The sequence below is a fragment of the Cutaneotrichosporon cavernicola genome (assembly GCF_030864355.1).
Source record: "Cutaneotrichosporon cavernicola HIS019 DNA, chromosome: 1".
Lineage (NCBI taxonomy): Eukaryota > Fungi > Basidiomycota > Tremellomycetes > Trichosporonales > Trichosporonaceae > Cutaneotrichosporon > Cutaneotrichosporon cavernicola.
Genome location: NC_083393.1, coordinates 791942 through 819624, shown reverse-complemented (window position 1 = coordinate 819624; position 27683 = coordinate 791942). Strand labels below are relative to the sequence as shown.

The 27683-nt window shown below is 59.1% G+C and overlaps 10 protein-coding genes across 10 annotated transcripts; 6 read left to right on the top strand and 4 right to left on the bottom strand.

Moving 5' to 3' along the window:
- Positions 1–449: 449 nt before the first annotated feature.
- PHO85 (uncharacterized protein) lies at positions 450–3600 on the top strand (the record flags this gene model as incomplete). Its single annotated transcript, XM_060598867.1, has 10 exons — positions 450–658; positions 693–705; positions 1767–1774; positions 1858–1912; positions 1943–2048; positions 2217–2290; positions 2324–2422; positions 2455–2601; positions 2708–3404; positions 3452–3600. The coding sequence occupies 10 exons, from the start codon at positions 450–452 to the stop codon at positions 3598–3600; spliced, it is 1557 nt and encodes a 518-aa protein (XP_060452855.1).
- A 283-nt stretch (positions 3601–3883) lies between these two features.
- On the bottom strand, positions 3884–5574 carry CcaverHIS019_0103060 (uncharacterized protein; the record flags this gene model as incomplete). The annotated part of the gene is made up of 8 exons (XM_060598856.1): positions 3884–3936; positions 3968–4207; positions 4248–4304; positions 4340–4455; positions 4488–4536; positions 4615–4928; positions 4963–5361; positions 5435–5574. The coding sequence occupies 8 exons, from the start codon at positions 5572–5574 to the stop codon at positions 3884–3886; spliced, it is 1368 nt and encodes a 455-aa protein (XP_060452854.1).
- Positions 5575–6415: 841 nt separating this feature from the next.
- On the top strand, positions 6416–7523 carry syf2 (uncharacterized protein; the record flags this gene model as incomplete). Its single annotated transcript, XM_060598845.1, has 4 exons — positions 6416–6715; positions 6748–6997; positions 7029–7308; positions 7364–7523. The coding sequence occupies 4 exons, from the start codon at positions 6416–6418 to the stop codon at positions 7521–7523; spliced, it is 990 nt and encodes a 329-aa protein (XP_060452853.1).
- Positions 7524–8199: 676 nt separating this feature from the next.
- Positions 8200–9881, bottom strand: CcaverHIS019_0103040 (uncharacterized protein; the record flags this gene model as incomplete). The annotated part of the gene is made up of 3 exons (XM_060598834.1): positions 8200–8975; positions 9009–9677; positions 9710–9881. 3 exons carry the CDS (start codon positions 9879–9881, stop codon positions 8200–8202), a joined length of 1617 nt encoding a protein of 538 aa, XP_060452852.1.
- A 1023-nt stretch (positions 9882–10904) lies between these two features.
- On the top strand, positions 10905–12104 carry PMM1 (uncharacterized protein; the record flags this gene model as incomplete). Its single annotated transcript, XM_060598823.1, has 4 exons — positions 10905–11139; positions 11319–11487; positions 11675–11957; positions 12000–12104. 4 exons carry the CDS (start codon positions 10905–10907, stop codon positions 12102–12104), a joined length of 792 nt encoding a protein of 263 aa, XP_060452851.1.
- Positions 12105–12134: 30 nt separating this feature from the next.
- COG6 (uncharacterized protein) lies at positions 12135–14374 on the bottom strand (the record flags this gene model as incomplete). Its single annotated transcript, XM_060598812.1, has 6 exons — positions 12135–12422; positions 12460–12528; positions 12564–12656; positions 12691–13021; positions 13061–13882; positions 13914–14374. 6 exons carry the CDS (start codon positions 14372–14374, stop codon positions 12135–12137), a joined length of 2064 nt encoding a protein of 687 aa, XP_060452850.1.
- A 339-nt stretch (positions 14375–14713) lies between these two features.
- Positions 14714–16119, top strand: pis1 (uncharacterized protein; the record flags this gene model as incomplete). The annotated part of the gene is made up of 6 exons (XM_060598801.1): positions 14714–14814; positions 14848–14862; positions 14927–14935; positions 15001–15339; positions 15629–15902; positions 16036–16119. The coding sequence occupies 6 exons, from the start codon at positions 14714–14716 to the stop codon at positions 16117–16119; spliced, it is 822 nt and encodes a 273-aa protein (XP_060452849.1).
- A 340-nt stretch (positions 16120–16459) lies between these two features.
- Positions 16460–17041, bottom strand: TSR2 (uncharacterized protein; the record flags this gene model as incomplete). The annotated part of the gene is made up of 1 exon (XM_060598790.1): positions 16460–17041. The coding sequence occupies one exon, from the start codon at positions 17039–17041 to the stop codon at positions 16460–16462; it is 582 nt and encodes a 193-aa protein (XP_060452848.1).
- Positions 17042–17334: 293 nt separating this feature from the next.
- Positions 17335–18747, top strand: WBP1 (uncharacterized protein; the record flags this gene model as incomplete). Its single annotated transcript, XM_060598777.1, has 3 exons — positions 17335–17488; positions 17520–17627; positions 17678–18747. 3 exons carry the CDS (start codon positions 17335–17337, stop codon positions 18745–18747), a joined length of 1332 nt encoding a protein of 443 aa, XP_060452847.1.
- A 3746-nt stretch (positions 18748–22493) lies between these two features.
- On the top strand, positions 22494–26913 carry CcaverHIS019_0102980 (uncharacterized protein; the record flags this gene model as incomplete). The annotated part of the gene is made up of 2 exons (XM_060598766.1): positions 22494–22496; positions 22549–26913. 2 exons carry the CDS (start codon positions 22494–22496, stop codon positions 26911–26913), a joined length of 4368 nt encoding a protein of 1455 aa, XP_060452846.1.
- Positions 26914–27683: the final 770 nt, after the last annotated feature.

Below are 27683 nucleotides of genomic sequence, written 5' to 3'. Positions count from 1 at the left end.
TGCACCCCGTCAGAATGACTGGGCAACTCCCCTCCCTCCTTCGCCCAATCCTCTAATGGCTCCTCAAGGAACGGGGTTCTCATCTTCCTCGCTCTCGCCAAGTCATGGCGGCATTGATAACCTTGCTGCAGCTGCGGCAGCCTTCCAGTCTACCCCAAACCCCCAACCGGTATGTTTTGTTTCACGTTTCGCCCAGACAACCCTGTGACAGTCATTCTTGTTGTTTGGAGAGACTGTTCCATGGAAACCCTAAGCTGGCAAGATCTCGCTGACCGTGACAGTCTCGCCCACAGCTGCCATATCCCTTCGGACTGACACCATTCCGTTATCCCTGCCTCACGCCTCACCATCCCCAACCCCCACCTGGTGACCCACATAACCCAGCATTTGTCGCTTTTGACCCGTCGGAAGGGAGCCAGGTTCGGCTCAGTGCCACCACGTCGCCCGACATGTCGCGGCGTACCTCGGTTGGTCTGGTGGGCTCGGTGCCGGGGTCCAGGCCCGCTAGTCGCCCCACGTCGCGTGGGCGTGAAGACCACTTTGCGTCATTCTCGACGCTTCTCGCTGCGACCGAGGCGCACTCGACGCGGCACTCGTCGGTCGCGGGTTCCCACCCGCCTTCGTACTACTCCACGCCCGAACGCGACCTGGGTATGAGGTAGGTGGGTCAAGGCGCAGCTGTTGGTAACTAGGTGGCATGTCAAGGTGGGGACGTGTGAAAAGTGACCGGATAGATATCTACATCGGCAGGAGACGACAGCGCAAGGACTCTGTACACAAGCAGTAGGTCACGAGTTGGAGTTGGCTGTGAATGCGTTTGTATCATAGACTGTGTGGTAGAGCTAGGTACCATGCCATGATGTGTAGACTCTACTTTACACGGCGCGGCGAGCTTCCAACTACGGCTAGCTATGGTTCACGACGTCATGTCAGGTCGGTGCACGAGCCAGTACCACATCTCTGTCCGCGATAACCTACCACCAGTTGTGAGGCACTGGCTGGACACCCCGAGCATTACGGGGCCTGGAAACGGCCTATCTCGGCTATGACGCCAGAAGTGTGGACACTGAAAATGGTCCAGCTTGTCCATTAATAGGCAGACCTCCGTCGGAGTAAGGAGTAGTCGTGCTCGTCACGCAAGCGCCACGGAACGGCGCAGTCGCATCTTACACACCCAAATGTCGCTTTGCACGTGATTGAGCAATCGACAGGTGCCTTAGCCCACTGTAAGATTCAATGGGACCTCATCCGACGCGAATAGTACATGTACATGTCATGACTTGAAACTGTGCTCGTTTTGTTGCAGCTTGAAAAATTGCTAGAGTGTCAGTGCAAGCTAATATATGTGACGCCGGTAGATGGCCCTCGTACAACATGGCCATGGCCGTGTGCTCACTGGAATGAACGCCGGTGGAGGTGGAGGTAGACGTAAGGTGACGGAGGCAGATGATCGTTGACGCCACCATTCCCGCACAACTCAATCCTGCCCTCCTCCATTGACCATCCACTCGTAGTCGTTGTCCACTCGTTGCCCCTCGATCAACCCAGCGAGCAACTCCCCCGTCGCTCCCTCCTCCTGGCTCCGCTCCGTCCCAGCTGTGCCCTTCTTCCTTATCTCGGCGCTGTCGTTCCCCCACACCCTCGAACACCTCCCGATCGCCGCGCAGTGCGCAGCCTCCGACCGCCAATACCACCTTCACCTTTCTCATCTTTCTCATCTTCCTCATCTTCCTCATCTTCCCCACCTTCGCGGCACTGGCTGTTAGCGCATCATGTATGTTTCCTCTCTCTACCCGTCCTGCTTCTGAGCAGGCCGACATCCGACGACCCACGCACGTGCGACTTGGCTGACGGCAGGAACTACGTGCAGTTGGAAAAGCTCGGCGAGGGGACGTATGCCACCGTCTACAAGGTGTGTTTTGTGAGAATGAGCTAACCCCAGGGCCGGTCACGGACGACATCGGAGATTGTCGCGCTCAAGGAGATCCACCTCGATGCTGAGGAGGGGACGCCTAGCACGGCGATCCGCGAGATCAGTCTGATGAAGGGTGAGTCGAGTGTTAGCAGCCGGGGGGAGGATAGGAGGGCTAGGCGACGTGGTGCTGGAGAAGCTTAATGTCGGGGCAGAGGGGGCGGGGAATGAGGCGAGCGCCAGACAACAGAAGTCGAGTCCGGCAATAGATCCGGCTCCCTTGTACACCTCAACTAATATCCAGAGCTCAAGCACGTCAACATTGTGCGACTGCACGATGTGATCCACACCGAGTCCAAGCTGGTGCTCATCTTCGAGGTGAACTTATTTCTCTGTTCGAGCTGACTCCAGTTCTGCGAGCAGGACCTGAAACGGTACATGGACACACATGGCGACCGCGGTGCGCTCCCCCTCAACACGGTCAAGAACTTTACATACCAGCTTCTCCAGGTAGCTGATACGTCCGTTCCAGCTAATTCCAGGGCATCTCGTTCTGCCACGCGAATCGCGTGTTGCACCGCGACCTAAAGCCCCAGAACCTGCTGATCAACCGTCGTGGGGAGCTCAAGATTGGTGACTTTGGTCTGGCCCGCGCATTCGGTGTGCCTGTCAACACGTTCTCGAACGAGGTGGGTGTCGCCTCTCTACTCACCTTCCAACCCATTCCCTTCCCCTCTTCCCACGAACAACCCTCCCGACACCACCCAACTTCCCCTCACTCCTCACTAACCCCAGGTCGTCACCCTCTGGTACCGCGCGCCGGACGTGCTCCTCGGCTCCCGCACTTACTCGACCTCGATCGACATCTGGTCCGTCGGCTGCATCTTCGCCGAGATGATCACGGGCTACCCCCTCTTCCGCGGGCGCGACAACAACGACCAGCTCGTCCAGATCATGAAGATTGTCGGCACGCCCAGCGACGCCACCCTCCAGCAGATCAAGATGAACAGTCCCGAGATCACGCTCAAGCAGCCCCTCAGCAAGCACCCCAAGCAGCCGCTGCACGCGATCGTGCCCAAGGCTCCGCGCGATGCTATCGCCCTCCTCGAACATCTGCTCCAATTCGAGCCAAACCGCCGATACACGGCCGTGGACGCGCTCGCCCACCCATACTTCACCTCGGCGCCTATCACGCCCGCCACCCTCTCCCCGTCTGTTAGCAGCAGTACTGCCAGCCTCGCGCTGCCGCCTCGTGTCGCCGCACGTGCGAGCCAGGCTAGCGCTGCCGTCCAGGCCCAGCAGCAGGCTCAACAGCAGGCGGCCCAGGCTCAGGCTCAGGCTCAGGCTCAGGCTCAGGCTCAAGCTCAAGCGGCTGCACAGGCCCAGGCCGCCCAGGCCGCGCAGCAGCAGGCTGCTCTACAGCAGCAGCAGCAGCAATACAACCTCATGCTGGCGCAGCAAGCCGCCGCTCAGCAGCAGCAGGCCTACTATGGTGAGTCGTCCGGAGTCCCAAGCGTTCCGACCAGTCGCTAACACCAGACCCTGCGAGGCAGGCCGCTGCCCAGGCTCAGGCCGCATCCCAGGCTCAGGCTGCGGCTCAGGCCCAGGCCGTCGCGCAGATGCAGATCCAGCAGCAGCAGCAGCAGCAGCAGCAGCAGCAGTACTACCAGCAGCACCAGTATCAATAGACTTCCGCCCGTAATCGCCTCGGTCCCGTATGAACGCGTCCATGGGATTATTTCACAGGTTCATGCTGATGCCAGATTATCTAACTACAACACCAATGCGCCACTCGAGAGCGCGCTTTACAACTTGTCACTTACTCTAACAATTCAGTTTGACTCCGGGCTAATCTTCCGGGCCAATCTTGTCCTTCGTCCAGACATCCTGTCGCAAGGGATGGTCCTCGAATGATTCGATCCCTGCGTCCATCCTTCGCCCCGTTGGCGGTGGCGCCCTTCCTTAATGTGCTTAGCGGCGACGGCCGTTGTGGTGCGCGCGTGGCTGGGGTGGGGGTACACTTGCTGACGTCAGCTTGTTTGCTGTGGTACTCACAGGGCATCGCGCGCAGGCGCTCGAGGATGTTGTCCTGCGCCATAAGATACTTCTCCCACAGGGTGGCGTTGACGCCGATCCCGACCTGGTGACAGCGCGTGCCGTGGTGAGGACCAAAGCAGGGGCATTGTGCGCCCATCGCCGGCTTCTTTTTGAGCGCCTTGGCGCGCTTGTCACCCAGCCGGAGGATGTGGATGATCGGGTCGCCAAAGTGCACAATGCCCTTGGTTATCGCCTCCTCTGACATCAGCACGGACCGCGCCACAGGGACTCATCGCACCAATGTTGTCCGCGTCTAACGGGCAGCAGCGTAAGCAGAACGCGCGGCGCGTCCAGTCTGTGTGAGCTAAGCCTTGCACCTACTAAGCTCACTGCACAGGCCACAAAAGTCACAGAACCAGTCGCCTGGGTCGCCGAGAGCTGAACGCGAGGGCGTAATTGGGACAGCAGCAGGCGCCATTACAGTCTTGGCCGTGCGGCAGCCGGGGCTTACGTCAGCTGTGACAAGCGTCAAGCTCACTTCATGCACTGTGTGCGATTCGCAAAGTTGTGCGTGCCGCAGATGCAGACTGGTGTTAGTGGCTGGTTTCGCATGTTAGCAGCCACTCGCCGGCCTGTTCTCGGCAGAGTACAGCACCGGTACTCACTCCAGTCACCCTCACGGAAAGTGCGCGAACCCGTAAACAGGTCCTCGCCAAACGTGATGATCGTGTCGTCGATGATTGCGGGAGGAATTTTGACTCTGTCCGTGATGCTCTCATACGGGTGGGGCAAGCGGCTAACAACACGCCCTGCCCCGGGTGCAGGGTGGTCAGCAACGCTGTGTCTCCCCAGGGAAACCTCAAGCCCGTGCACCATGAACCTCATCGGTTCGGTAAGGTAGTCGCGGTCGTCAACATGCAGAGTCTGCTGTGGCGCCGGCGTGACGGGAGCTGCTGCTTGCATGGCCGCATACGCCTCACTGAGGTCAGCTACTCAAGCACACTCCAGCTCACGCTTCGGCCTCGCGACGGGCACGATTGGCGATGGCAGCAGAAATGGCCTCCTTGGGCCGCTCGCAACGTGCGCCCATCTGGTTGTTGTGGAACGCTGCAATCGGTATGAGGTCGTACACCTGCGAGCAGTTGGCGAGGATGGGGAGGATGTACCCTTCAACGGCACGGGGGAGAACCCCACAGGGGGTGTGGAGGTTGTTCTCTCCGCTACGGCGGGCGAAAACCCGCTGACGTTCCTCAGTGATGGCCCAGTTGAAGAGGGCGTACTGCACTACTGCCACACGCTGAAGAGTGTTGTACAAGTCTAGGCGGCCAAGACCAATAGGTGGTGAGACGAATCTCAGCTCAGGAGCCTGCCAGTAGGTCCGACGTTGGTGGGGCTCGAGGACGATGCCGTTGCTGGGATCAGCTGAACGCTCCAATACCATAGCTGGGGGAGGACCCGAGGAAGGTGGCAAACCGCTTGACTCACCTGTTTCCATCATAAAAGAGGGAGGCGATGAGCTCCAGCTCACGGTCGCGGTACCACTTATCTATGGCCGCGTCGTCTGGCTTGAGAGAGTGCACGTTTGAGCGGACAGTAGTCGCCCGAGTGTGTACGGTGATGGTCATGGTCCTGGGTGTGGAGGAGGATCTATGGGTGTGAGAAGGAAGGGATTGGCGGCCCTGTGGCTGCCAAGTGTGGCGGAGCACAGAACCGGATGTGATGAGCGTGGAAGAGGGCACAGGAGACGATTGCACAAAGCAAAGAGGAGATTGAGGGGAAGGATGAACAGGTGACGAGTCTGATTGCCACTGCCGACGGCAAGAGCAGCTGACTTCTAGTATCCTCCGGCCTCGTCGGGCTAAAGGGTACTGTCAGTGCGTGTGCAGAGAGAGTTGGGGCTACGGCGTACAGGCAATGTCCAGTAAAGTAGAAAGGAAGGAGTTAATGTGAGTGGATGATGTAGTGTAATGAAGAGAGAAGGGAAGAGAGAAGAGACAGAAGTGTGGGGTTGATGGGTGAGACGAGAGATGGGGATGGGGTGCATTGTGGTTGTGGTGAGGAAGGGGGCCTCTGTGGCTGTGGCGGTCAAATGAGCGAAAGAGCGTGTACCCAGCATGTTGATGGAACTTTCATTGTTCTTCCCCATTTCTGCCCGGCCCTCCCCCAAACACTCCTCGTACCATCTGGAACGCAGTCAGTGTATGCATTCATGTCTTGTCCTCTTCGCCTCAAGCCACCAGCCACCACAACCTCTGTACATTCTCACCATGCAACTTGATTACAACCGGACAACCTCCACCCAACCAACTGCTGACCACCACGTGCAATTGCTTCCGTCGCCACCCATTCATTCATCGATTCGGCTTTCATGGTCAGCTTGGACATTCCCACAATCATCCCATCCTCCCGTTTGGCACTCTCCCCATCTCGCCGAGTTCTCAACCCATCTCGACGTCTACTGCCGCCATGCCCCGCAAGTCGCGTGACGTGAAGAGTTCGGCGCCGTCGCCGTCGCCGGCGCGCGTGACGCGTGCTAGCCGCAGCAGAACGGCTGAGGACAGGGACGAGGTTGCGAGCGTCGCGACGCAGCCCACTGTGCCCGAGGAGGAAGAAGAGGACGAGGAGGATGAGGGTGATGAGGAGGACGTTGAGGAGGAGGGCGAGGAGGAGGAGGAGGAAGAGGAAGAGGAAGATGCAGAGGAGGTGCCAGCCAAGTCGTCGCGCGAGGAGCGGCTGGCCAAGCTCAAAGAGCTTCGTCTCCGCATGGTACGTTTGCCCTCTAACTGGTCTGACGGTAGAATGAGTCGGCTGCTGCAAACAGGCGCGACCTCGTCGAGGACCACCAAAAGTCCAAGGTGACTGCGCGCGAGCTTGCCCGACTTGAGAAGCAGCGCAAGCTCGCCAAGACGCTGCGGCTCAAGGCCGATGCCGAGGCGAATGGCGAGGACTTGGAGCGCCGAAAGGCGTGGGAGTGGAGCATTGAACAGAACGAGCGCTGGGAGAAGAAGCAGGCTGAGAGCCGCCAGCGCGGAGACCATACTTTCAACCGTAAGAACTTAGGAGGACGAGCTGACGCCAGACGCGAATGACGAGGCGCACAGGAAGTACGAGAAGGATGTGCGGACGAGCAAGCCCGACCTTGTGGGATATGCGCGGCAGAAGGAGGCGGCAATGGGCCTCGAGCCAGGCACCCTGGTGCCGCTCGGCACTACGAACGAGATGGCCGCCGCTGGGCCGAGCCGTAATGCCGCGCTGACCGCGGCTGACGACCTGTACCGCTCTGCGGACACGTTGAGCTATGGCGACAGCAAGCCCAGCGAGGAGGCTGTCGACCGGGTTGTGGGCAAGATCAACAAAGAGTACGTCGGGTCAGGCCGCAGACCAGCTAGAAGTGTGGTAGGAAGCTGACACCAGTCTCGCCGGAACCGGTCGCAAGCGCAAGAAGCAGGAGGACGACGGAGACGTCACGTACATCAACAAGGCGAACAAGGTGTTCAACTCGAAGATTGCAAAGTACTTTGACAAGTACACGGGCGACATCCGCGCCAACCTCGAGCGCGGCACCGCGCTGTAGGTGCTTCATGACTGTAATGATAGAATGTATTCTGTATTACGACTGCTTGTGCCGTGGCGATGGTCTCAGATAGGAGCGGTGTGGCTTGAGATTGGATGTGGCGCCGTCCACCGCCACCCACGCAGTCACCATCCCTCTCCTCGCCCTCCAGACATTGTCACCAGCGACCAGCGACTTGCCCTTGCATACTCTCTCCCAACTGCCACACTCCTCACCCAGCTTCGGGTGGGGGGCGCGAAACGTGGGGACACTGGAAAACACATAAACATCACCTCTTCACTAGTATATCGGTTAGTATATTCGCCTCTCAGTCGAGAGCTGCCGGATCTCCTCCTCAACCTCCATGGTCGAGGAGCACGGCATGACCGCGAAAGAGCAGGGTTCAACTCCCTGGTGGAGAAAGGGATGTCGCAAGACACTCAGCTTTTGCTATTGCGGCTGTGATTGAGGTAGCCTGAATGTAGGAGGGTGAGGCTCGTGCACGTATGGAGTCTGGAACAGATGTTGGGGCAAAGGTTGGGTGTGTGTGGACCAGCTGCTAAACCAGCTGCTATTCAATCAATTACCTGCAGCACCCTGCAGTCCAACGGACGCATCCCATCCACTAGATATCCAAGCATGCATCATCTATATACCAGACAGAGCTACATCTATACATCACCCAATCCAGCGCACCCTACGCGGGTATCTTGACGCGCCAAGCGCTCATCGGCAGCGCCATGAGCCGCTTGATCGACGGCAGGATGTGGGTTACCAGCAAGAGTCCGCTGCAGACAACACAGAGCGCTGTCATGACAAAGTATCCGTCGCGGGTGATGACGCAGCGCCCACCGGCCGCAGTACATGCCGCCTTTCCCTCCTCGGACGTGCACTCCCTCCCGGTCTGGGAACAGGCCGAGCGGGTGAGCAGGTCAACAGCGCGGAGGATGAGGGGTTTAGGCCATGTCCCGCCGAGATTCGACACCGTGTTTAGCAGAGTCATGTAGGTGCCCCCAATCAAGGGGTCGGCAATCTGGGTGTGGAAGGCCGTGATGCCTACAAACTGGACCGTGTTCGTGAGGGACGTCATAAGGATTGTGAGGATCACCAGGGAGAAGTAGCCCATCCCGACCTTGCCGGAAGAGGGGAACAGCCAGACGACGAAGGCTGCAACCACAGCCATGCCTAGACGCGCCCAGAACGCGCCGATCCACACCTTTAGAACCGAGGTCGCCGCGGCCACACGGACGTTACCCGCGCTTAGGGGATGGCGACCCTCATCGGTCACGGGGGGACGGGACCACTTGGCGGCCAGCCAGCCGACGACCATCTGCGCGGGAAAGTCGAGGAGCGCAGCCACAGCCAAGTCCTCCTTCGACAAGCCCTTCTCAAGAAGCTTGAGCTGCGTCACACTCTCGTTGACCTGGAAGCCAAACTTGGCAATGAGGAGGATGAAGAGGAAGCTCTGTATGTCTGCGTTAGTTGGACTTGCGCGGGCAGACTCACTCTTAAGTCCCACAATGCTCCACATGATGCGGTAGACCTTGGCGACGTCGAGGTCGGGTTCGTCGTGGTTCACATCGTCTTCCTTCTTGAAGTAGATGAGCCACGCCGTCACGACAATATACACACCACCCCAGAACCGCATGTATGCGCCGAGCGATACGAGAGGAGTTTCGAGCGGCGTGGAGCGAAAGTAGCGGTTGCTAAAGTCGACACTGTTGAACGCGAGGAAGATGGTGAAGCTGAGCGCGGATCCGATACCGAGTCCGATGGTCTGTGCTGTTGAGGCGTACGAGAGGTTGGGCGGGGAGAGGAGCGTAAGCGCCCAACCGTCGACGGCGATGTCCTGGGTCGCTGCAGCGAAGATGAGGCTTGCAAACATGAACGTGATAAAGTTGATGTCGATCACTTCAGCAGAGATCCAGTCCTCGACGTGCCGGCCCAGAAGGTAGAGCACGATACCAACAATCGCCTGGACGGGGACGATCCATGACTTGCGTCGACCCCATTTCGGGTAGAACCACGCGTCGACGATGGGACTCCACAACAACTTGAGAGAGTAGGGCCATGTGGAGAGTGCGAAGATGGCCAGTTTCGAGTACGACAACCTATGCTTGAGGAGAAAGGGCAGCGTACCGAACGTCAAGCCTAGCGGTACGCCCTGTAGCAGGTCTGGAGTCAGCTCCAACAGTTGAGGAGCGTACAGAGTACGACTAGGAGCGCAAAAGCATGTCGATCCCGTCGGCTCTTGAGGCCTGGCTCGTACTTCTCCTCCTCGACCTTGTGGAGAGTACCCTTCTCGGATCGGAGCAACCCCTTCTCCTCAAGGTCGCCGACGTCTTCTACGTTGCGGCCACGCATGCCGCCAGAGAGCATATCTGATGAACAGGAAGAAAGAGTGTCGTCGTGTTTGGGTTCCTGGTAATTCTGTAGCGGGGAGGTGTCCCGAATGTTCCGCAATGACTCAGAACCAGGGTCTGGCCCCGCGCTGCTCGACGACCTTGAGGGGTGGTGAGGACTCGGAGTCGGAGTCGGGGTCGGAGTCGGGCTGAGCGGCGGAGAGGGGTAGGCGTGTGTGCGTCGACGGAGGCCAGCTGTCGTCGATGTGTTATTGTTGTTGTTGTTATTGTTGTTGTTGCAAGAAGGTGTGATGGAGATGGAGATGGAGATGGAAGAGTTGGGCGCGTCACCTGGGCCCAAGAGGGCCAAGTTGCCGTTGCCCAGGGCAGAGGTGGAGGTCGATCGCGGCATGGCCACACAACCAAAGCCTCTGATGTCAAGTAGAAATCAGTGTTTGCATTGTCTATTCTGTTTTAAAGTCCATTGTGGGAGTGAGATGGAGAGACTCAAGACAAGGCCTCGTCAGCGTTATGGATGGTGACTAAGCCGAGAAGACGAAGACGAACAAACGTGGATTGCCACGTCTCAGTGGCAAGCGCACACCCACGTGTCAGTCCAAAGTTTCTTTTCAATCGGTTAACCACAACCACTTAATCTTACCTCGACCAAGACCAAGTATCAACGTATCAACAACGGAATAACCGGCAACTGTCAGTTTGATATAGATGAGAGAGTCTGCTTGGTGCATTGGGAGGCGTGGGGCTTTGGTGGACTGTGTTACCCCATCATGTAGATACCTTTTGGGTTTGTGAGTTTGTGAGTGTGTAGGGGGTGACGAGTGGTTGTGCGGGAACGGCCCGGTGCTGGATCCCTTAATATCCCCGATTTAACCACCCTGGAAGCCCTTGAAACGACGGATCTCAATTGTATCATGTATTGCATTTGGACACGTCGCGTTGACCCAAAGTTAATCCCATCTCGCACTCTTCACTCTTTACTCTTTCTCACTCTCTTCACTTGTCACTTGTCACTTCTCACTACTCACAAACTAAGCAAACAATGTCCACCCCGGCCTCGCAATTCCCCCCCGGCGTCAAGCCCTTCGCGGACCGCCAGCGCCCCAAGACCATCTGCATGTTCGACGTCGACGGCACTCTCACCCCTGCGCGCCTCAAGGCTTCCCCCACCATGATCTCGCACCTCAAGGCGCTGCGTGAGGTCTGTGCTACTGCCTTTGTCGGTGGAAGCGACCTCGTCAAGCAGGAGGAGCAGCTGGGTATCGACGGTATCAACAGTGAGTCGACTCGTCACCGGGGTGTCACCGAAGCTTGGGGGTGGTGGGGGATCACGCAGGCTTCTGACGCTGAGGCCAAGGGGACAGCTGAATTCCCTTCTGCTTCAGCTGTGATATGATCAGATCCGGGGCTCCTCCCCAACTTGTCCTATCATTGTTCCAACGTTTGCTCACCCCAGTCCTCGACCTCTTCGACTACTGCTTTGCCGAGAACGGCCTGACGGCATACAAGCTCGGCAAGGCCCTTACTCCCACCAGCTTCATCAAGCACATCGGCGAGGAAGAGTACAAGAAGCTCGTCAACTTTATCCTCCACTACATTGCCGACCTTGACATCCCCATCAAGCGGTGAGTGGTGTGTCATGGCAAGGAATGCGTGGGGACTGTTGGTGGAGTGGTGGAGTGGTGCGAGACGAGACGGCGCAGGCGAGCAGGTTTGCTATTTCGCGTCTACGGCCTAAGCTTGACGAGGAGGTGCAGCTTGCGTTCTGTGTCTGCTACCCGCGTATGTCTTCAACACAGCCGCTAACACCAGTGGCACCTTTGTCGAGTTCCGCAACGGCATGATCAACGTGTCGCCCATCGGCCGTAACTGCGCGCAGGACGAGCGTATCGCCTTTGAGAAGTACGACCTTGAGCACGGCATCCGCACCAAGTTTGTCGAGGTGCTGCGCGAGAAGTTTGCCCACCTCAACCTCACCTACTCGATCGGAGGACAGATCTCGTTTGACGTCTTCCCCGTGGGATGGGACAAGACGTACGCCCTTGGACGTCTCGAGGGCGAGGGGTTCGACGAGATGCACTTCTTCGGTGACAAGGTAAGCTTTATTCTGCCGTAGAGCTCACACCAGACCTTCAAGGGCGGTAACGACTACGAGATCTATGAGGACCCCCGCACGATCGGGCACGCCGTCACGTGCCCCGAGGACACGATGAAGCTCCTTGACGAGCTCTTCCTCCACTAGTATGTAGTAGAATAGATGCATGGACAGTGGTTACTGTACGCCTAGAGCGACTTCAACTTCGTCTCGTCCGCGGCGAAGCAGCGTCTCGGCAAACTCATACCCCTCCTTCTTGTCCAGCACGCGATCACACACCTCGGCGTACGCCTCTGCAATGCGCCGCAGAGCTGTACGGTGGATGACCTCGGCGGAGCGCGGGTTGGTGAGAAGCGCGAGGCGCGGGGACGTGAGCGGGTCGTGTGATGTGAGGAAGGACGAGAACTTTGTGAGCGCCGCGGTGAGCTCGGTCGCCGTGGCACCGGGAAGGCGGGAGAGTGGTGTCTGCTGTCAGCTGCCTACGAGACTAAAGATAGCTCACATCTGGTGGCCGACTGTGGATCGCGCGCATGACTGTTGCGAGGCCGCACTGCTCGAGAAGCTTGCCGTGCTGATGTTAGCCCTAACCAGGTGTGGTCACCTCACATGTTCGAAGGTCATCGACTCGACGTGCGTCTCTATCTGCAGCTGCAGTCCCTGCACGCGCGGGGCGGTGAACTGGTACGGCTCGAGCGTGTGCTTGTGTGAGTGGGTTCTCCAGCGTTCGCCTCACCTCAAGATACTCGAGGCAGTTGACGAGGAACACGTCCTTGTCCCACGCGCCGTTGGTCCCGCTCGCCTTGCGCAAGTCTGCCATGCGCTCGCACATCTCGACCGCAGGGTCGACAGCCGCATCGAGCAGCTTGGCAAAATCCGTCTCGCGCTCGGCCGCATCGACGAGCGATGTGTCGTACACGGTTATAATCTCGCGGAGTACTTGACAGACGTCGCGCAGGCTGAGGGGTGGGGAAAGCGTCGCGTCCGGAGGGTGCAGGAAGCGGAGGAGGGAGCGTCCCTGCGCTTGCAGCGTCTCGAAGAACGCTGCGTTGGCGTAGTCATACAGTCTGGTGTCAGTGTGATGTACGGAATCAAGATGGACATACTCCTGGAGAGTCTTAACGAGCAGTGCGTCTGGGCCGATAGTCTTACGCATGGTAACGAGGTAGAACTGCACGAGGTTGACGATGCGGTAAGTCATGATGATGCCCTCCTGGCTCTTAATAGTTTGTTCAATTCGCAATTTCAGCGGTCGGCCCAGTCCCTCCAAGTCGCGGTCGAGCGCCTCACCGACGCGTTTGCTGGCCTCGGTGCTCGCCGTGTCACGTTCCGCGCCAACCATGCGTTCCGCACGCACACCAAACAGGCTCTCCAGGAGTTCGTGTTCGCTCGCCGTGGTCTGGTGCACCCACGCCAGCATGTCGCCCACATAACGCGTCGGATCGTGCGCGTGGATCTCGATCGGGCGCGGTAGTCCATTCGGTCCCCCGCGCGTTAGCGCGTCCAAGAAAGCCGTGAGGATCGCGCTCTGCCGCGTGCTTGTCAAAACACCCAGCGCGTCCTTGAGCTGCGTGGGCCGCGCAGCTAGGCGCTTCACGCCCTCGCGCATAGCCGGCGAGACCTCGAGGTGAGCCTCGCGCGTCATCTGCCGGAACGCAAATTCGAGCCAGCGATGTAGCTTGGTATACCCCGCCTCCATCTGCGTCCCAGTAGCAGCCATGATATCCAAGCCGGCCTGCATTCGGCTCTCGTCGCCGCCGAGCAGCGCTTGACAGTCGCGCCGGATCGTCTCGACGCGGTCAAGCGCGGTAAACAACTCTGGCCCGACATCGTGGTCGCGCGATGTCAATGCCGCTTCTTCCGCCGGCGTGAGCGTAAACCGCGCTAGGAAGAGCTTGACAAGCGAAAGGCGTAGTTGTGCGCTCGCACTGGGGTCAGCCAAGTCATGTTCTGACCCACCGTTGCGACCGCAGCCCATCGGCCCGCTCCAGGAGGTACTTTGTCCCTGAGTTGGCCTGATCCAACTCAGCTTGTACAGCGTCGCACCGGCTCTGCATGTCCAGCATGTGTTCGCGGAGCACGTCGAGCTTGTCATCGACCTCGCCGAATGCTGTGAGGAAACGCTGCGCTCCACCAGCCATGCGCGCTTCCACGTCGCGCTTGAGGTTGCGTCGCGCGGTCGCTGCGCTCTGTCCCTTGAGCGTGCGGCGGATGGGGAGGATGTCGTCGTCAGTCCGCCCCTTGCCTTTGGCCGAGTAGAAGCTCGACGCGATCTCGAGCGCCTCGCGCGAGCTGCGGTCGTCAAAGCTCGTCCCGATCGCCTTGTAAATGCGCAGGCTGATCGGGTTGTTCCTCGATGCTGCGGGCGTGGGCGTCGCGCTGCCCGAGCCTGACGGGCCTGGTGCTAGTAGGCTGGTCATGGTGAGATATGTCAATGCCAACGTGTCAACAAGTTGTTCTGGGATCAACCAGCGTCATCGCCGACATTGACACGCGACTGCTTCCGTTGGCATGCTAGATTCTAATACAAATTCCTAATGGGTTCCTATTTTCATTAGCCGTTGATCAAGCCTCCTAACAAGTGTTACATAAGAACGACGACCTTGGTAGTCGTCACTTCTCCATCTCAATCTCTCTCCACTTCTCTCCACTTCTCCATTTACTCTTTCCTCTTCATCCGCACACTCACTGCCCTACACACCGCGGCGGATTTTCCAGTTTCCCCTCACTCCTCCCTCATTGTTCTACCCGCGTTTTCCATGCCACCCCAGGCGAGACCACAGAGCGAAGGTGTTGTCCGCCAACGCCCGCGCGTCGGCTCGCGCACCCGTAACATCGAAGACGTGTACGATGCAAAATAGTGCGTTTCGCCTCTTGATCTCTCTGACACCAGTGCCGTGGATCTCGCGTGAGCTGCGATGCGATGTGCGACCCCGAATGAATGCTGACATTGCCTCGATGCACACAAATAGAACCACTACGTGAGTGACTCAGCAGATGCCAGTTTGTGGCTGGCTGTCATTCTTTGCGTTGGCTAACGCTGCAGCGTTGACGAGAATGTCTTCCTCTTCGTCCCCAACCTCATCGGCTATGCGCGCGTCATCCTCGCAGGTGTGAGCTTGTACTACATGCCGGTCCGCCCGCTGCTGTGTACGACCATCTATGGTATCTCGTGCCTACTCGACGCAGTGGACGGGCAGGCTGCACGCGCACTCGGCCAGTCGTCCAAGTTTGGCGCCGTGCTTGACATGGTCACGGACCGCTGCACGACGGCGTGCCTCCTCTGCTTCCTCGCCATCAAGTACGCCCAGTACCCGTCCATGGTCATCACGCTCCAGTTTCTCCTCGCGCTCGACTTTGCAAGCCATTACATCCACATGTACTCGTGAGTTTGGTGGAAAACCCGTATTGGAGATGGAGATGGAAATGGGTTCCGCCCAGGGACGGTGGAGGGACTGGAGGAGAAGGGTCTGGGCGGGTTTGGCACGGCAGCCTGGCCGTCGGCCTCTGAGCCAGATGCGGAGGGGAGACTACCCAGGCCGCGCTTGCTACCGCAGATATATGCCGCCGAGTATGGACAGACAGACGCTGTCACCCACGTCACAAGCATGCTGTGCTCTCGCTCGCGCCCGCCTTACCCTAACCCCGCTGCACATTGCGCCCGCTAACCTTAGCTCGCTCGTTACCGGCTCGTCGTCGCACAAGAAGGTCACGGAGGACGTCTCGCGCATCCTGTGGCTGTACTACAACAGCAAGGTTACGCTCTTCACCTTCTGCTTCTGCAACGAGCTCTTCTTTGTCGCGCTCTACCTCATGGCATTCATCGACACACCCATCTCCGATTCGATCTGGCTTACTTGGCCCCAGCTCCTCGCCATTCTCAACTTCCCCATCATGTTTGGCAAACAGGTTATCAACTGCGTTCAGTTCTGGAAGGCGTCCAAGATTGTGAGTTGCGTGACGCCCATCAGTGGCGTGATGACGATCGCTGGGTCCTGTGATAGCGCTTCTGCGTGACCAGGCCTCAACATGCCGACTCACTTGTGGCAGATCTCTTGTTCTGAATAAAAGCTGACCCCAGCTCGTCGGTATCGACCTCATTGAGCGCCAGCAGGCGCGTGCGGCTGCCCTGAGAGCTTCCACAGCGCAGGCCATCGTCGAGTAGACGCGCTCACGGCGCAGCCCGGCGTCATTGTACGGTGTTGCGCGCCGTGTGGACGACGGGGGAGAGAGACGATCAACGTGCGGTATTAGAGCCGCGCCAGATTAGTATGTTCGCACGTAATGTATAGACTTCTATTCTATGTTCGAATACACCGCGGAAGCCACTGGACATACCATGCTGAGATCCAGATCTATGCATGATGAGGCGCTGAAGGCGCAGACTAGATATATACACTATAGACCAAAACGGAGGCGGCTCGTCACGGACGCGTGTATGGGGCGCATAAGGGAGGCGTGGGCTTGCATCGGCTGTCGGCTGTCGGCCGTCGGGGCGTGGCGGCCTAGCGGCGGCGGGGCTTCTGGACGAGCGTGAACCCATCGTCGTCGACAACAGGGTCCTGGCGCTCCTTAGGTTCATGAGCAACCGGCACAAGTTCCGGGGCCTCATCGTCGCTCTCCCACTCCTCCCCCTCCGAATCGACCTCGACCTCACCGCCCCCACTCTGCGCCTTAACGCCCATCCGACCAACCTCGGCCGCCTTGTTCTCGAGCCCCTCAACAACCTCCACCTTACCGGCGAGCACGTCGCGCCAGCAGCGCACGATATCCGCGCCGAGTGGGTCCAGGCTGTCGTCCTCGACAGCGGCCTCAAACTCGTCGCTCATGACCTGCGCAAGCAGGTCGGAGACCTGGTCGCGGTCGAGCGGGTCGTCGCCCTTGGGATCGATCGTGTTGTCTGGAAGCCGGTCTGCACGCGTGTCGAACAGCTCGACGATCTCGGAGGCGAGGAAAGTCTTCTTCTCCGCACTGTCGTGGCCACCCCAGCCTTCCCGGACCGCAATGGTGAGGGCGGGCCAGAGGTCCAGGAGGGCGATGACGCCGCGGGCGAAGAGGAGGATCTCGGGGGCTGGGGAATCGGACATTGTTGTGAAAGCGCTAGAGTTGGTGGTTGGGGTTACGATGCGTAGTGTTGATTGTGTTGATAATGTTGACAGTCTCAGAGTACCAGAGTGCAAGTGACCGGCGCTAAACCACCTCCACCCAGAAATCTTGAACTCTACAGTGGGTGGGCGGCGGAAATAGACCGCCACGTGGTCGTGGCACCCAATCCACCCCTCCACCCGCTGACGCGCTGGAAGTCACTCTCACTCGTAACTGGCGCGTCTCAGCCTTCAACATTGCCAAACTAGACTAGACTAGACAAAACCACAGCGCCATGCGCGCTAGATCTATCTTCACCACACTCCTTTCCTTTGCGGCGGCGCTTGTTCCCGCCTCCGCCCGCTCCTCGACCGGCGACCGAGTGCTCGTCGTCCTAGGCCCCAAGGTCGAGCAGGACCACTACAAGGGCTTCTGGTCCTCTCTAGAGCGTATGCGGATGCTAGATTCAGCTAACACTAGAACGGGGGTACGAGCTAACGTTCGCGGCGCCGGGTGACGAGCTACTGCTCGACGCATTCGGCGTGCCCCTCCACGAACACCTGATTGTCTTTGCCCCAGACACTGAGAGTACGTCTTGGAGACAGAGAGAGAGAGATGGAGATATGAAGCTTACCCAGAACTCGGCAAGCACGTCACTCCTCAAGCCCTATTCGACGCGCAGGGGACCTATCTTAACACGCTGTATGTGTTGTCGCCAGAGATTAGCGAGGCACAGCGCACCATTCTCCAGCAGTACGGTGTAGAGGCCGCACCGAAGGGGTACCAGGTGCGCGATGCGTTCTCGCACGTCGGAGGGCACGAGAGCTGCTGCGTCGTGCTTCCCAGTTCGTCCAACGTCGCTCCCGAGGTCGTGCTCCCCAAGACTGGAGCTATCGTCTTCCCACACGGCACGGGCTTCAACCTCAACTCGAACCCGCTCCTTATCGACGTTCTCCGCGCCCCAGTCACCGCCTATGTCGGAGACAAGGACGGTGTTGCGCCGACCACGAAGCCCGGACACGAGGTCAAGTTTGCGGGTGAGGGCATGTCGGCCGTCGCGGCGCTGCAGACGCGCGCCAACTCGCGCATCGGGTTCATTGGCTCGCCGGCCATGCTGTCAGACAAGTGGTGGGGCAAGGACCTCGACGGCAAGGAGACGGGCAACCGCGCCGCGCTTGAGGACCTGACCCGCTGGCTGTTCCAGGAGACGGGCGTGATCCGCGTTGCTAAGACACACCACCACCGCGTCGGCGAAAAGGAGCCCCGTGAAGCATACACCAAGAAAGACGAGGTGGCGTACGAAATCACGATCCAGGAGTACCAGACGCGCGGCAACCTCTCCCGCTGGGGTAACTGGGACGGCGCGATGCAGCTTGAGTTCACCATGCTTGACCCGCACATCCGCACCGAATTGAAGCCCGTCAGTTTCCGTCCGGATGGGACGACGTACGCGGCGAGTTTCCGCGCGCCGGACCGTCACGGTGTCTTCAAGTTTGTCGTCAACCATTTCCGGCCGGGTTGGACGTTCCTCGAGGCTGCGGACCGCGCCAGCGTCGTGCCCCTCCGCCACGACGAGCATCCGCGCTTCATTGCCGGCGCGTACCCCTTCTACGCGGGGTGTCTGTCCACGTCGGCCGCGTTCCTCTTCTTCACCGCGCTGTGGATGCACCTCGGCGAGAGCGACAAGGGGAAGCAGAAGGCCGAGTAGATAGAGCAGTATAGAGATGCATCAGTTCAGCAGCGCCAACGTCGTCCTCCTCTGCACAAGCTGAGTGGGCGGAAATGATGCCGGCGAGCTCTCTGAGATCCCAGCAAAAGATTCTCCACCAGGGAGTTGAACCCTGCTCTTTCGCGGTCATGCTGTGCTTGCTCGACGTTCGAGACGAAGAGGAGACTCCAGCAGCTCTCGACTGAGAGGCGAATATACTAACCGATATACTAGTGAAGAGATGATGTTTATGTTTTTTGCGGTGTTGCCAGGATGCGAAAGTTCATGAGATTGGTGGAGTGGGGCAGCTGTGACCCTTGGCCTACAATTGAGCGAGACAGCCCCGCTCCGCGTTTGTTCATTCTCTACGATCTCTATCTACCCTACATGCACTAACTCCACCAACCAACCTACTTTCGGACACACCCGACGTGTGCTCGTTGTTTCAGAGCTCACAGGTCCCCACGACCCGACAACGCCCTTGTTTGCCCCACCTTCCGACAAGGTGACGCCACAAGCCATGATACGCGCCACGACAAGCGCCACGACACAGTCAAATGTATATGAGTCCTACTTGACGCACGTGACGTGCGTCGTGCCTGGGTCTTGAAGTACCGCCTGACTCAGTTCTGCCGGCCGGCCTCACGCACCTACTCCCACACAACAGAACAACAGGATCTCGCTCATGGGCTGTGAGGCCATGAGCTCACTTACGTACCACGGTGCCGCGGTTAGTGGTGTGGTCCGGACGGCACCACTCGTTTGCCTTGTCATGGTTGTCACATGACCTCATATGGCCAAGCCTCGTCCCGCCCACCATTGGCGTCTAATCGCTCATGCTACAATCCCCCCACTTAAGTTACTGAACACTCAAAAGCACGCAGCACAATGCAGGCTCAGGCCTTCAGGGAACATGACGGAAAACGCCAAAGAGCTACGCCGTTGAGGTAATTGACCCTTTATAGATTCCTCACATCCTTCAGCTACTGAAGCTTTTTTTACACTCTGCTCTGGACCCGACTCGATTCCACAACTAGCTCCAAGTGGCGCTTCACATCGGATGCCATCATACCCTTGCTCTAGACTCTTGCTCCACCCGACTAAAGTGGGCGCCTGGATTGGGGCTTGCAGAGGTTATGGCATAATGGGTAAGATGCAAGTGTATTAGCGATGGTGGATGGGATGGGGGATGGGAAAAGAGCGTGGGCAGATGTCGGACCAGGGACCGAGTCGAACAGACGAAGGAGAGTCGGGAGTCAGGACGTCAGAGCCCTCCTCACGATTCTGACAGTCAGGCACTTTAGCCTATAAAGCCATGTTGAAGTGCAAAAACCGAGTCACCCGGTCACCCAGTCATCCCACCTCCTGACCCCCATTAGGTGCCAAACTTTGCCAAACCTGGGTTACTTTGGGTTAGGTGTAATGACGATGTGAATAGTCTAAGGGTCGAGGGAACAGAAAATCCACAACTCTGATTGATGCGTCGCGCTCAACATCTCCAAGGAAAGGGCCCACAGGTGATCACCCCTTCATATTGTACCCCACCCGCACTCGGCCAGCTCGCCAGATCGCCCGAGGAACCAAGAGGAACATCAGACGGCCAGACGGGATGTTTTTGCCGGAGTACATCGGATCCTATGTATGTATTGCTACCAGATCCTGCAGACGCTATCATACACATCCACCCTACCACCCCTTATCCCCCTTTCACTCTTTCACAGATTACACCAAATCAACCACATCTCCAACAAAACCACTCATCCCCCTCCTTCCCCACCTCCCACCTCCCACCCCACCTCCCACACCTCCCACCTTCACCCCCCCCCCCTCTCCCTCTCCCCTTCCCCCACCACCTCATTCTCGGCCTCCCCTCCCACCCTTCTACCCCTCCCTCCTTCTCCCTCAACCTCGAGAAACCTCCTCCTCAACCTCGCCTCGACCGATTGGCTAAAGTTTGCCCATCTTCCGCGTACACGCTCCAATCGGCCCCTTCCCGCGCCAAAAACGACGACAAGTGGCAGTCACGCAACGCGAACCTGGCGCCGTGTTTTCTAGGGCCTGCACATCGGTACACCGACTCGAGTGGTCTAGATCAGCGTACAAGGGTTTACCCCTGCGCACAGACTGGTCGATACCACCCTTGAGCCCTTGACTCTCCCTCCCCACACACGGCACACGGCGTTGACGGGACGGCTATCGGTGTGGTCTGCGTCCGAGCTCGAGCCACAGCCACACACCCAACTTAGTCATCAGCCACATCTCCCCTTGCTTCACGACAAAACAATTCACGCGTGCCCGTCGTCACATCCCATACGCCACGCCCATTCAGTTTCCCATTCGGCCCACTTTGCCAACCGCACCAACCCACCTGTCAGCTGCCAGCGAGGTTTGCTTGGCTGCTTCACGATTGGAAGGTCGCCGTCGGATTTTGGTGCTTTATCGAGTGGACTCCGATCACCATCTCAAAAACACTGGAACGGCCAAACGGCCTGTCACTGAAAGAGCTGCGAGTTCCAGGAACGGCGTGTGTAAAACGGAGGCTTCCTTTTGTCGACTGGCTGGAACCAAGCAGACGCTGTTTTTGACACGCGGCACGCGGCAACAGACTGACAGGATTGTGGCATTCCGAGTAATCGGGTCAAAACTACCAAAGGAAGGGAACATTACGAGTGACTACGACAACAAGCGCACAGCGACCACAAGAGACAGACCGACGTGAACCGACTGTGGCCCTCTCTCCCTCGGCCACCTAACATTGTCGTCGTCATCATTGTCAATCTGTGACTTTGAGTCGCATTCCCCACTCCGCGCCCAGTCCTCGCATCCAATCCCTCCCCCCTTCCCTTGCTTCCCTTGCTCGACTCACCTCGAGACTTTCCTTCCTGGCCTCGCATCGGGATCCGCTCAACCTTCCCTCCGTCGCCACCAATCGCTCCCAATCTTTTTTCATCCTACCAACAAGTCCTTTGCTCTTCATCAACAACTCCATCTCTCTCACTCTTTTCCCCAAAACCATTTTGCAGGTCGCCACCTGTGCACGAACTCGCGTGACGATCTCTTGAGATATCCTTTCGACTTTTCCCCCCCTTCCGCTTCTCGGCACGCGGTCCGGCAGTTCTCAGTCATCATTTCAGACTGGCTCGACTGCTTGTCCATTTTCGCGTCGCACTAGCTCACAACAACAACAACCTACCCTTCCTTTGACCGAGCCCCGCCACTTCATCCTAGGCGGCGACTCGTACTCTCAACCAGCACGGCAGCTTCGCGGTATGGCCCGCTCAGCGAGGTCTTCTGCCGCGACGCCTGCCGCGCCTTCCACCCCCGCCGCCACGCCACCCACTCCACGACTGGCGTTCGCAGTCTCCGCTGGGGCCGCCGCAGATGCTGCCGCTGGTCCCAGCGGAGCGGCGTCGTCGTCAACTCCTACCGGGCCATCGCGCCCAACTCGCACATCAACCCGGGCACGACGATCTGTGGGAGGTACTGTCTCATCACCAGCGTCAAGCGCAGGTCCTCTGACCCCGGCAGACCCCAATCCGCCATCAATACAGCTCGGCTCGGGGCATGTCGCAAAGGCACACCAACGGTTGATGCCCAAGGTCCATGGCCTGAGGAACGCACACACAGCACGCGAGCGTGTTCCTTGTCCCTTCCCTGCCGAGTTTGGTGGACAGCAACAATGCGGGGTAGCCGATGAAGATCTCGTGGATGAAGTGCTCATGGCCATCTGTGGAGCCTGTGCAATAATGGTAAGCAAAGTCTCGTGGGGCAGTGGGTCACAGAAGCGCTAACGTGCCACAGGGAAATATCGCGCTCTCACCCGATGAGCTTGCATCTGTCGCGTTTGAGAATGGTTGGCTGCGCCCTCCGTCGGTTGCCGTGGCTCCAGGGGCGATGATTCAGAACGCCATCCGGACGCACCAGTCTCGATGCTCAAAGTCGTCACCTGCGCGCAAGCCGCTGCTTGTCAAGTACCAACTTTCGGGATCGATGGCCGAGGCTGTGCTCGAGCCCTCGCTCCATCCCCAGGCGTTCGAAGGGCCGTCAAGACCAAAGGGTCCCGTTTGGTACCTGTCTCCTGACGTGGGGCGAGCCAAGTGGCGCAACCCCTTCACGGGCATTGTCGTTCCCAAGGCCCCGGTTCGTAAACCGGCAGCTCCCAGGCAACGGTCAATCAAGCCGGCTCCGTCCAAGGACTCGTCCAGCACGCACAAGGGTCGACACAGGAAGGATGGCAGCGCCACTCCCGCGCTGGTGACAGACTCCTCATCCTCACAGGCCCCTCCACGGATAAAGCTGCGCTTGTCAGCTGCCGGGGGTGGCGATGCAGCGTCGCAGCAGGGCGAGGACAGCGACGCGCCGTCCGCCGTCGACATGTCACGAGATACGTCTCGCAGCCAGACTGTCGACTCGACGGTGTTCCCTTGCTCTTCGCCTCCGACGTCGCCACCCTCAGAGCGCCGACGCGAACGTCGTAGCGTGTTCGACTCGTCCGAGTCCGAGTCTTCATCGGACGACGAGGATGCACCGCAATTGCGCCCGTCACAGCGCCGCTTTGTGCTTCCTACGTTCCCTCCGCTTGCGGCTGATCACCCGCGCTTCGTCCAGCAACCGCGCATGTCTCCACTAGGAGAGCTGTTCTTTTCCTCCATTCAAACTCCCACCCAGCTGCCGCAGCCTCTGCCCGCTCACTCGCCGTTCCCGTGCCACGCGCTGGACAACACCATCTGGGGTGCCAGAAGAACCGTTGACGACGAGCCGATCGGCTGTGACACAAGCTCAAGCGAGGATGAGGAGATGCGTGACCCCGACTGGGGCACAGGATCGGGTGTGATTGTCAAGGCCGAGGACGAACAGCTCAACGCCGAGCTTCCGGAAGGGATCAAGCAGCTCGAGGTGGAGGCAAAGGTCGCCGCCACCACGTGTGCCATGTCCAAGCTCTTTTCGCTCGACGAGCCGCCAGCGACTGCGGTCGTCTACAACCAGCTCGACAACCTCTCCTCCTCTGACACGTCGAGTCGCACCGAGTCGTCGACCACGACCGTCAACCACAAGTTCCATGGGAAGCTCAAATCGGTTACTTGCTCGAACGCGCTTCCCGCATGGTCCGCGTCCAGCCCAGTCCAGTCTCCGAACATGGCTGGTCGTTCCCTGCCTGCTTTTGTTGAGACATCGCCAACCTCCTTCTTCAGAACTGCAAGAGACTGGGAGAGCAGAACGATAGCCATGGACGTCGACATGGATCAGGGCGAGTCTTGGCTCGACGAGTCGGGCCAACTCCCTGTGCATGCCGAAGAGACATTCTCGGATCTCGAGGTGGGCTCGACCGTTGGTGACATTTCTACACCGGAACGTGACCGTGCTTTGCAAACTGCCGAGTGGGCACAGACCACGTCGGCCCTGAGTATGAACATCAAGCAGGAGCCCGAGGACTACTATCCGTCCCCTGCCGCCACGTCCGAGCACTCGTCTATTCTGTCTGCGCCGTCACGCGAATCAAGCGTGTCCACCGCCTCGTCTCCCTTGTCGGAGCTTCCGGACCTAGACTCGGACGATAACGACGAAGACTACGAGTATGAGGTGTTGATCGGCCCCGAGAGCGTGCACCTGGATGAACTGGACAGCTGGCTTCCCGGTGCGTCAAAGCCTCACACCACGCCTGGGCGTGGGCGGGGACGCACTCGACAAGATCCCTCGCGCAGCAGCTGGGGTGGCATTGGAGTAAACAACCCATTTGTTCCGTGCCCAAGCACCATCAGCAAGTTCGTGCCTCCTGCGCTCGTGCGTAAGAGGAGTCAGCGCTCGAGCTCGCGGCGAAATCGGTCCACTCCTCGCAAGGCTGAGCGTATAACACCCGCTCCGAGTCCTGCCGAGGTAGTCGTCATCAACGTCAGCCCCAAGGCCAAGTCTGCCCTGTCTACTGCTTCGGATGACATGGAGCTGGACGAAGCAATCGGGACAGCTGAGCTAGAGAAAGCCGCGGCCGAAGCCTTCGCAGAAGCAGTCGCTCGAGAGGAGGAATTACGACGCGTCCGTAAACAGCGAGAGTGGGACGAGTGCCTCCGGACCTTTGCAAACGCGTGCCCGACCGTGTCGACGTCAACGGACTCTGGCAGCACGTCGCCTGGTGAGGCCACGCCTTCGAGCTCAAGTGCTGGGCCCAGTACACAGCCAACGCCATGGCCCGAGATGTCCCCAAACTGGGGCTCGACTGATAACATCTGTGACATGGCCCCGCATCCGACGACGTTGTCGCCTCTGGCGCTGCAGATGACGCCGATCGTGCCGACTGCCGACATTGCGATGATGGCGATGCTGTCCAAGGCCGACCCCGATGCGATGGCCCTGGACTTGACGCCAGAGGACCTGGAGGAGCTTGCTGCGCAGCTGCCGCCCACTGCTCCGCCACCTCTTCCTGCTGTCCCTACGACGGTGACAGTTCCCCAGGGCCCGTCAAACCGGTCGCCACCCAAGAAGGTCTTGAACATCGCGCCAAGACCACCCGGTGTTCAGGTTGCGCTTAAACCTCTCAAGCCGAAGCCCACACAAGACGCAGATAAGGAGAAGGGCGACAAGGCGGAGAAGGCAGAGAAGCCTGCCGAGCGACCGAAGCCAGTCAAGCAGAAGTCAGGGTCCAGCTCCAAGTCTGGCCCCACTGCGGCTGTGGCTGCGGCTGCGGCTACGGCTACGGCAGCGACTGCGGCCGCGGCTGCGGTTGCGGCTGCGCCTCCCTTCGGGCCTGCAATAGCGCCTGCGCCTGTGCCCGCCGGTCCCGCACCTGCTACAGTGAAGTCATCCACTTCAGCGGCTGCTTCGGCGCCCGCCACTGCACCACAAGCCCTCGCTCCGAATCCTGCTGCTGCAACTCCCGCGGCACCGCCGGCGCCTTGCCCACCCCGCCAAGCTGTTTCTGTGCCATCACAGCAGATTGCAACGCCGGTACCGCATTCGGCCCCTGTTGCTCAGCCCGCGCCTGCTCCGACAGCCGCCCCGACTCCCACGCTGCGAGCTGCCGTTGGAAGTTCTGCTGTTCCATCTCAGCCAGTGTCGAAGCCGCATTCGCAAACATCGTCGCAGCCGACTTCGCATACTCCATCCCAGGCATCGTCGCAAGGACAATCGCAACCTCCGACGCGCACAGTCTCGCCAGTCGCGCGGATCACGACTGCTTCGCCCACAGGTTCGGCAGCTTCCGCATCCACGTCTGCCTCCACACCAAGCTCTACGACCTCGACCCAGAGCCGTCCTGGTGGCACCACCAAGCGGTTGCTTCCTGGCATCGATGCGTGCGTCGTTGACAACCTTCCCTGCTACTCGCATATCTGGGACAACCCTAAGGGCGGGCGCTGCACAGTCCTGCGTCGCCTCGACACCGACTTTGTCAACGGCACTGCTCTACTGACGGCACTGGGCGTCGCACCCACGAGGATTCCCGAGTTCCTCAACGGGCCCTCGCCCACGCTGGCGTCGCACCGCACTGTGCCTCTGATCTCGCCACAAGGGATGCATCATGCGCCAGGTGTACCTGGTGTGTGGATCCCTCTGGTCGAGGCTCGCGGCCTTGCCGCCAAGCTTAGTCTGCAGGAGGCCACGCTGCTCGCCAATATTCTGCGCGAGGACCTGTTCCAGCTGTTCAAGCAGCTCGCAGGAATATCTCTCCGCCACACGTCGTCGACGGAGAGCTTCGGCATGCCGTTTGTTACCCAGCCCCTCGGTCAACGTGGTAAGGTACCGCCACGCCCGCAGCAGCAGCCGGTCCGACATCCTGTTACTACCAACGGCGTCCCCATCAACGGCAAGCCGCCTTTGGTCCGCCAACCTACGCAGCAGCCAGATGGATGCCCGCAGCCGAAGCGGCGTCGCTCGACTGTGGCTGTGCCTGGCGCGACCGGCCCACAGGTGATGCAACAGGGCGCAACTCAGCAGCAGCCCGCGCAGCTGAAGGCGCCACAGCCTCAGGTGCAGGCACAGGCTCCCCAACCTGGTCAACCTCCAGCGCCGCCTCTCGCCCCTGCAACTGCGGCCGTGCGCCGACCTTCAGCACCAGTCCTACCCAAGGTGGCACTCGCTCCGTCCCAGCCGCCCATGACCCGCGCCCAGCAGGCGAAGATTGCGCCTGCACCGCCAGCACGCCGCACCCGAGCCGCGCTTTCAGGAACCAAGTAGACGAGCACCACTCTCGACATCGACACTCGCAACATTGATACTCCGCTCTGTGACCACCCTCGCGGCCGTGTGGCGGCCACCGACACCCACCGACACCCACATAGACGCTTCGACTGGGTGCAAGCCTGCGAGCGCCCGCCACTCCAATCAAAATCGAAGCAACAAAGAAGAAATCGAAAGAAGTCAAAATCAAGAAAGGCATAAAGTAAGCCTAAGAGGGAAGCGAGCCCCGAGCTCGCGGTGTTGTAGCGCCCGTACAACGGGCATCCATGCATTGTATGTGTGGAAGAGTGTGCGGGGTGTGCTGCAGCGTGCGAGCTGAGAGCTGAACGGCGGTGGCGGCGGGCGGAAGGAGCACACATTTCCAAGTTACAGAGATTGTGTTCCGCGAGCCGCTCGTGATGTTGCGTTTGTACAGTGCTTCAGTTTGGGGGATGAGTAGTAAGCTAAAGGAGCGAGAGGTGCGACAGCGTTGTGGCAGAGCTTCATAGCGGTAATGCGTCACGATCTGTTCTTACAACCTTTAGCCCATTAAGAAACTTGAACAGCGGCGCGACACAGTGACAAATGTACAGTACCATTTTGCGACCTGCGGTCGAGGTCGGAACACCATCTGAACGGCGCTGCCAACCCTCTACACGAATCTTGTCAAACAGCACCGTTGGTTCACTTTTTCTTTCACTGCTTGAATCGTAATACGAAACTATCCTAATCCTTCTGAGTGAATAGTAATCCATAACCCATATCCTGATCCTCATCCTTATCGCAAC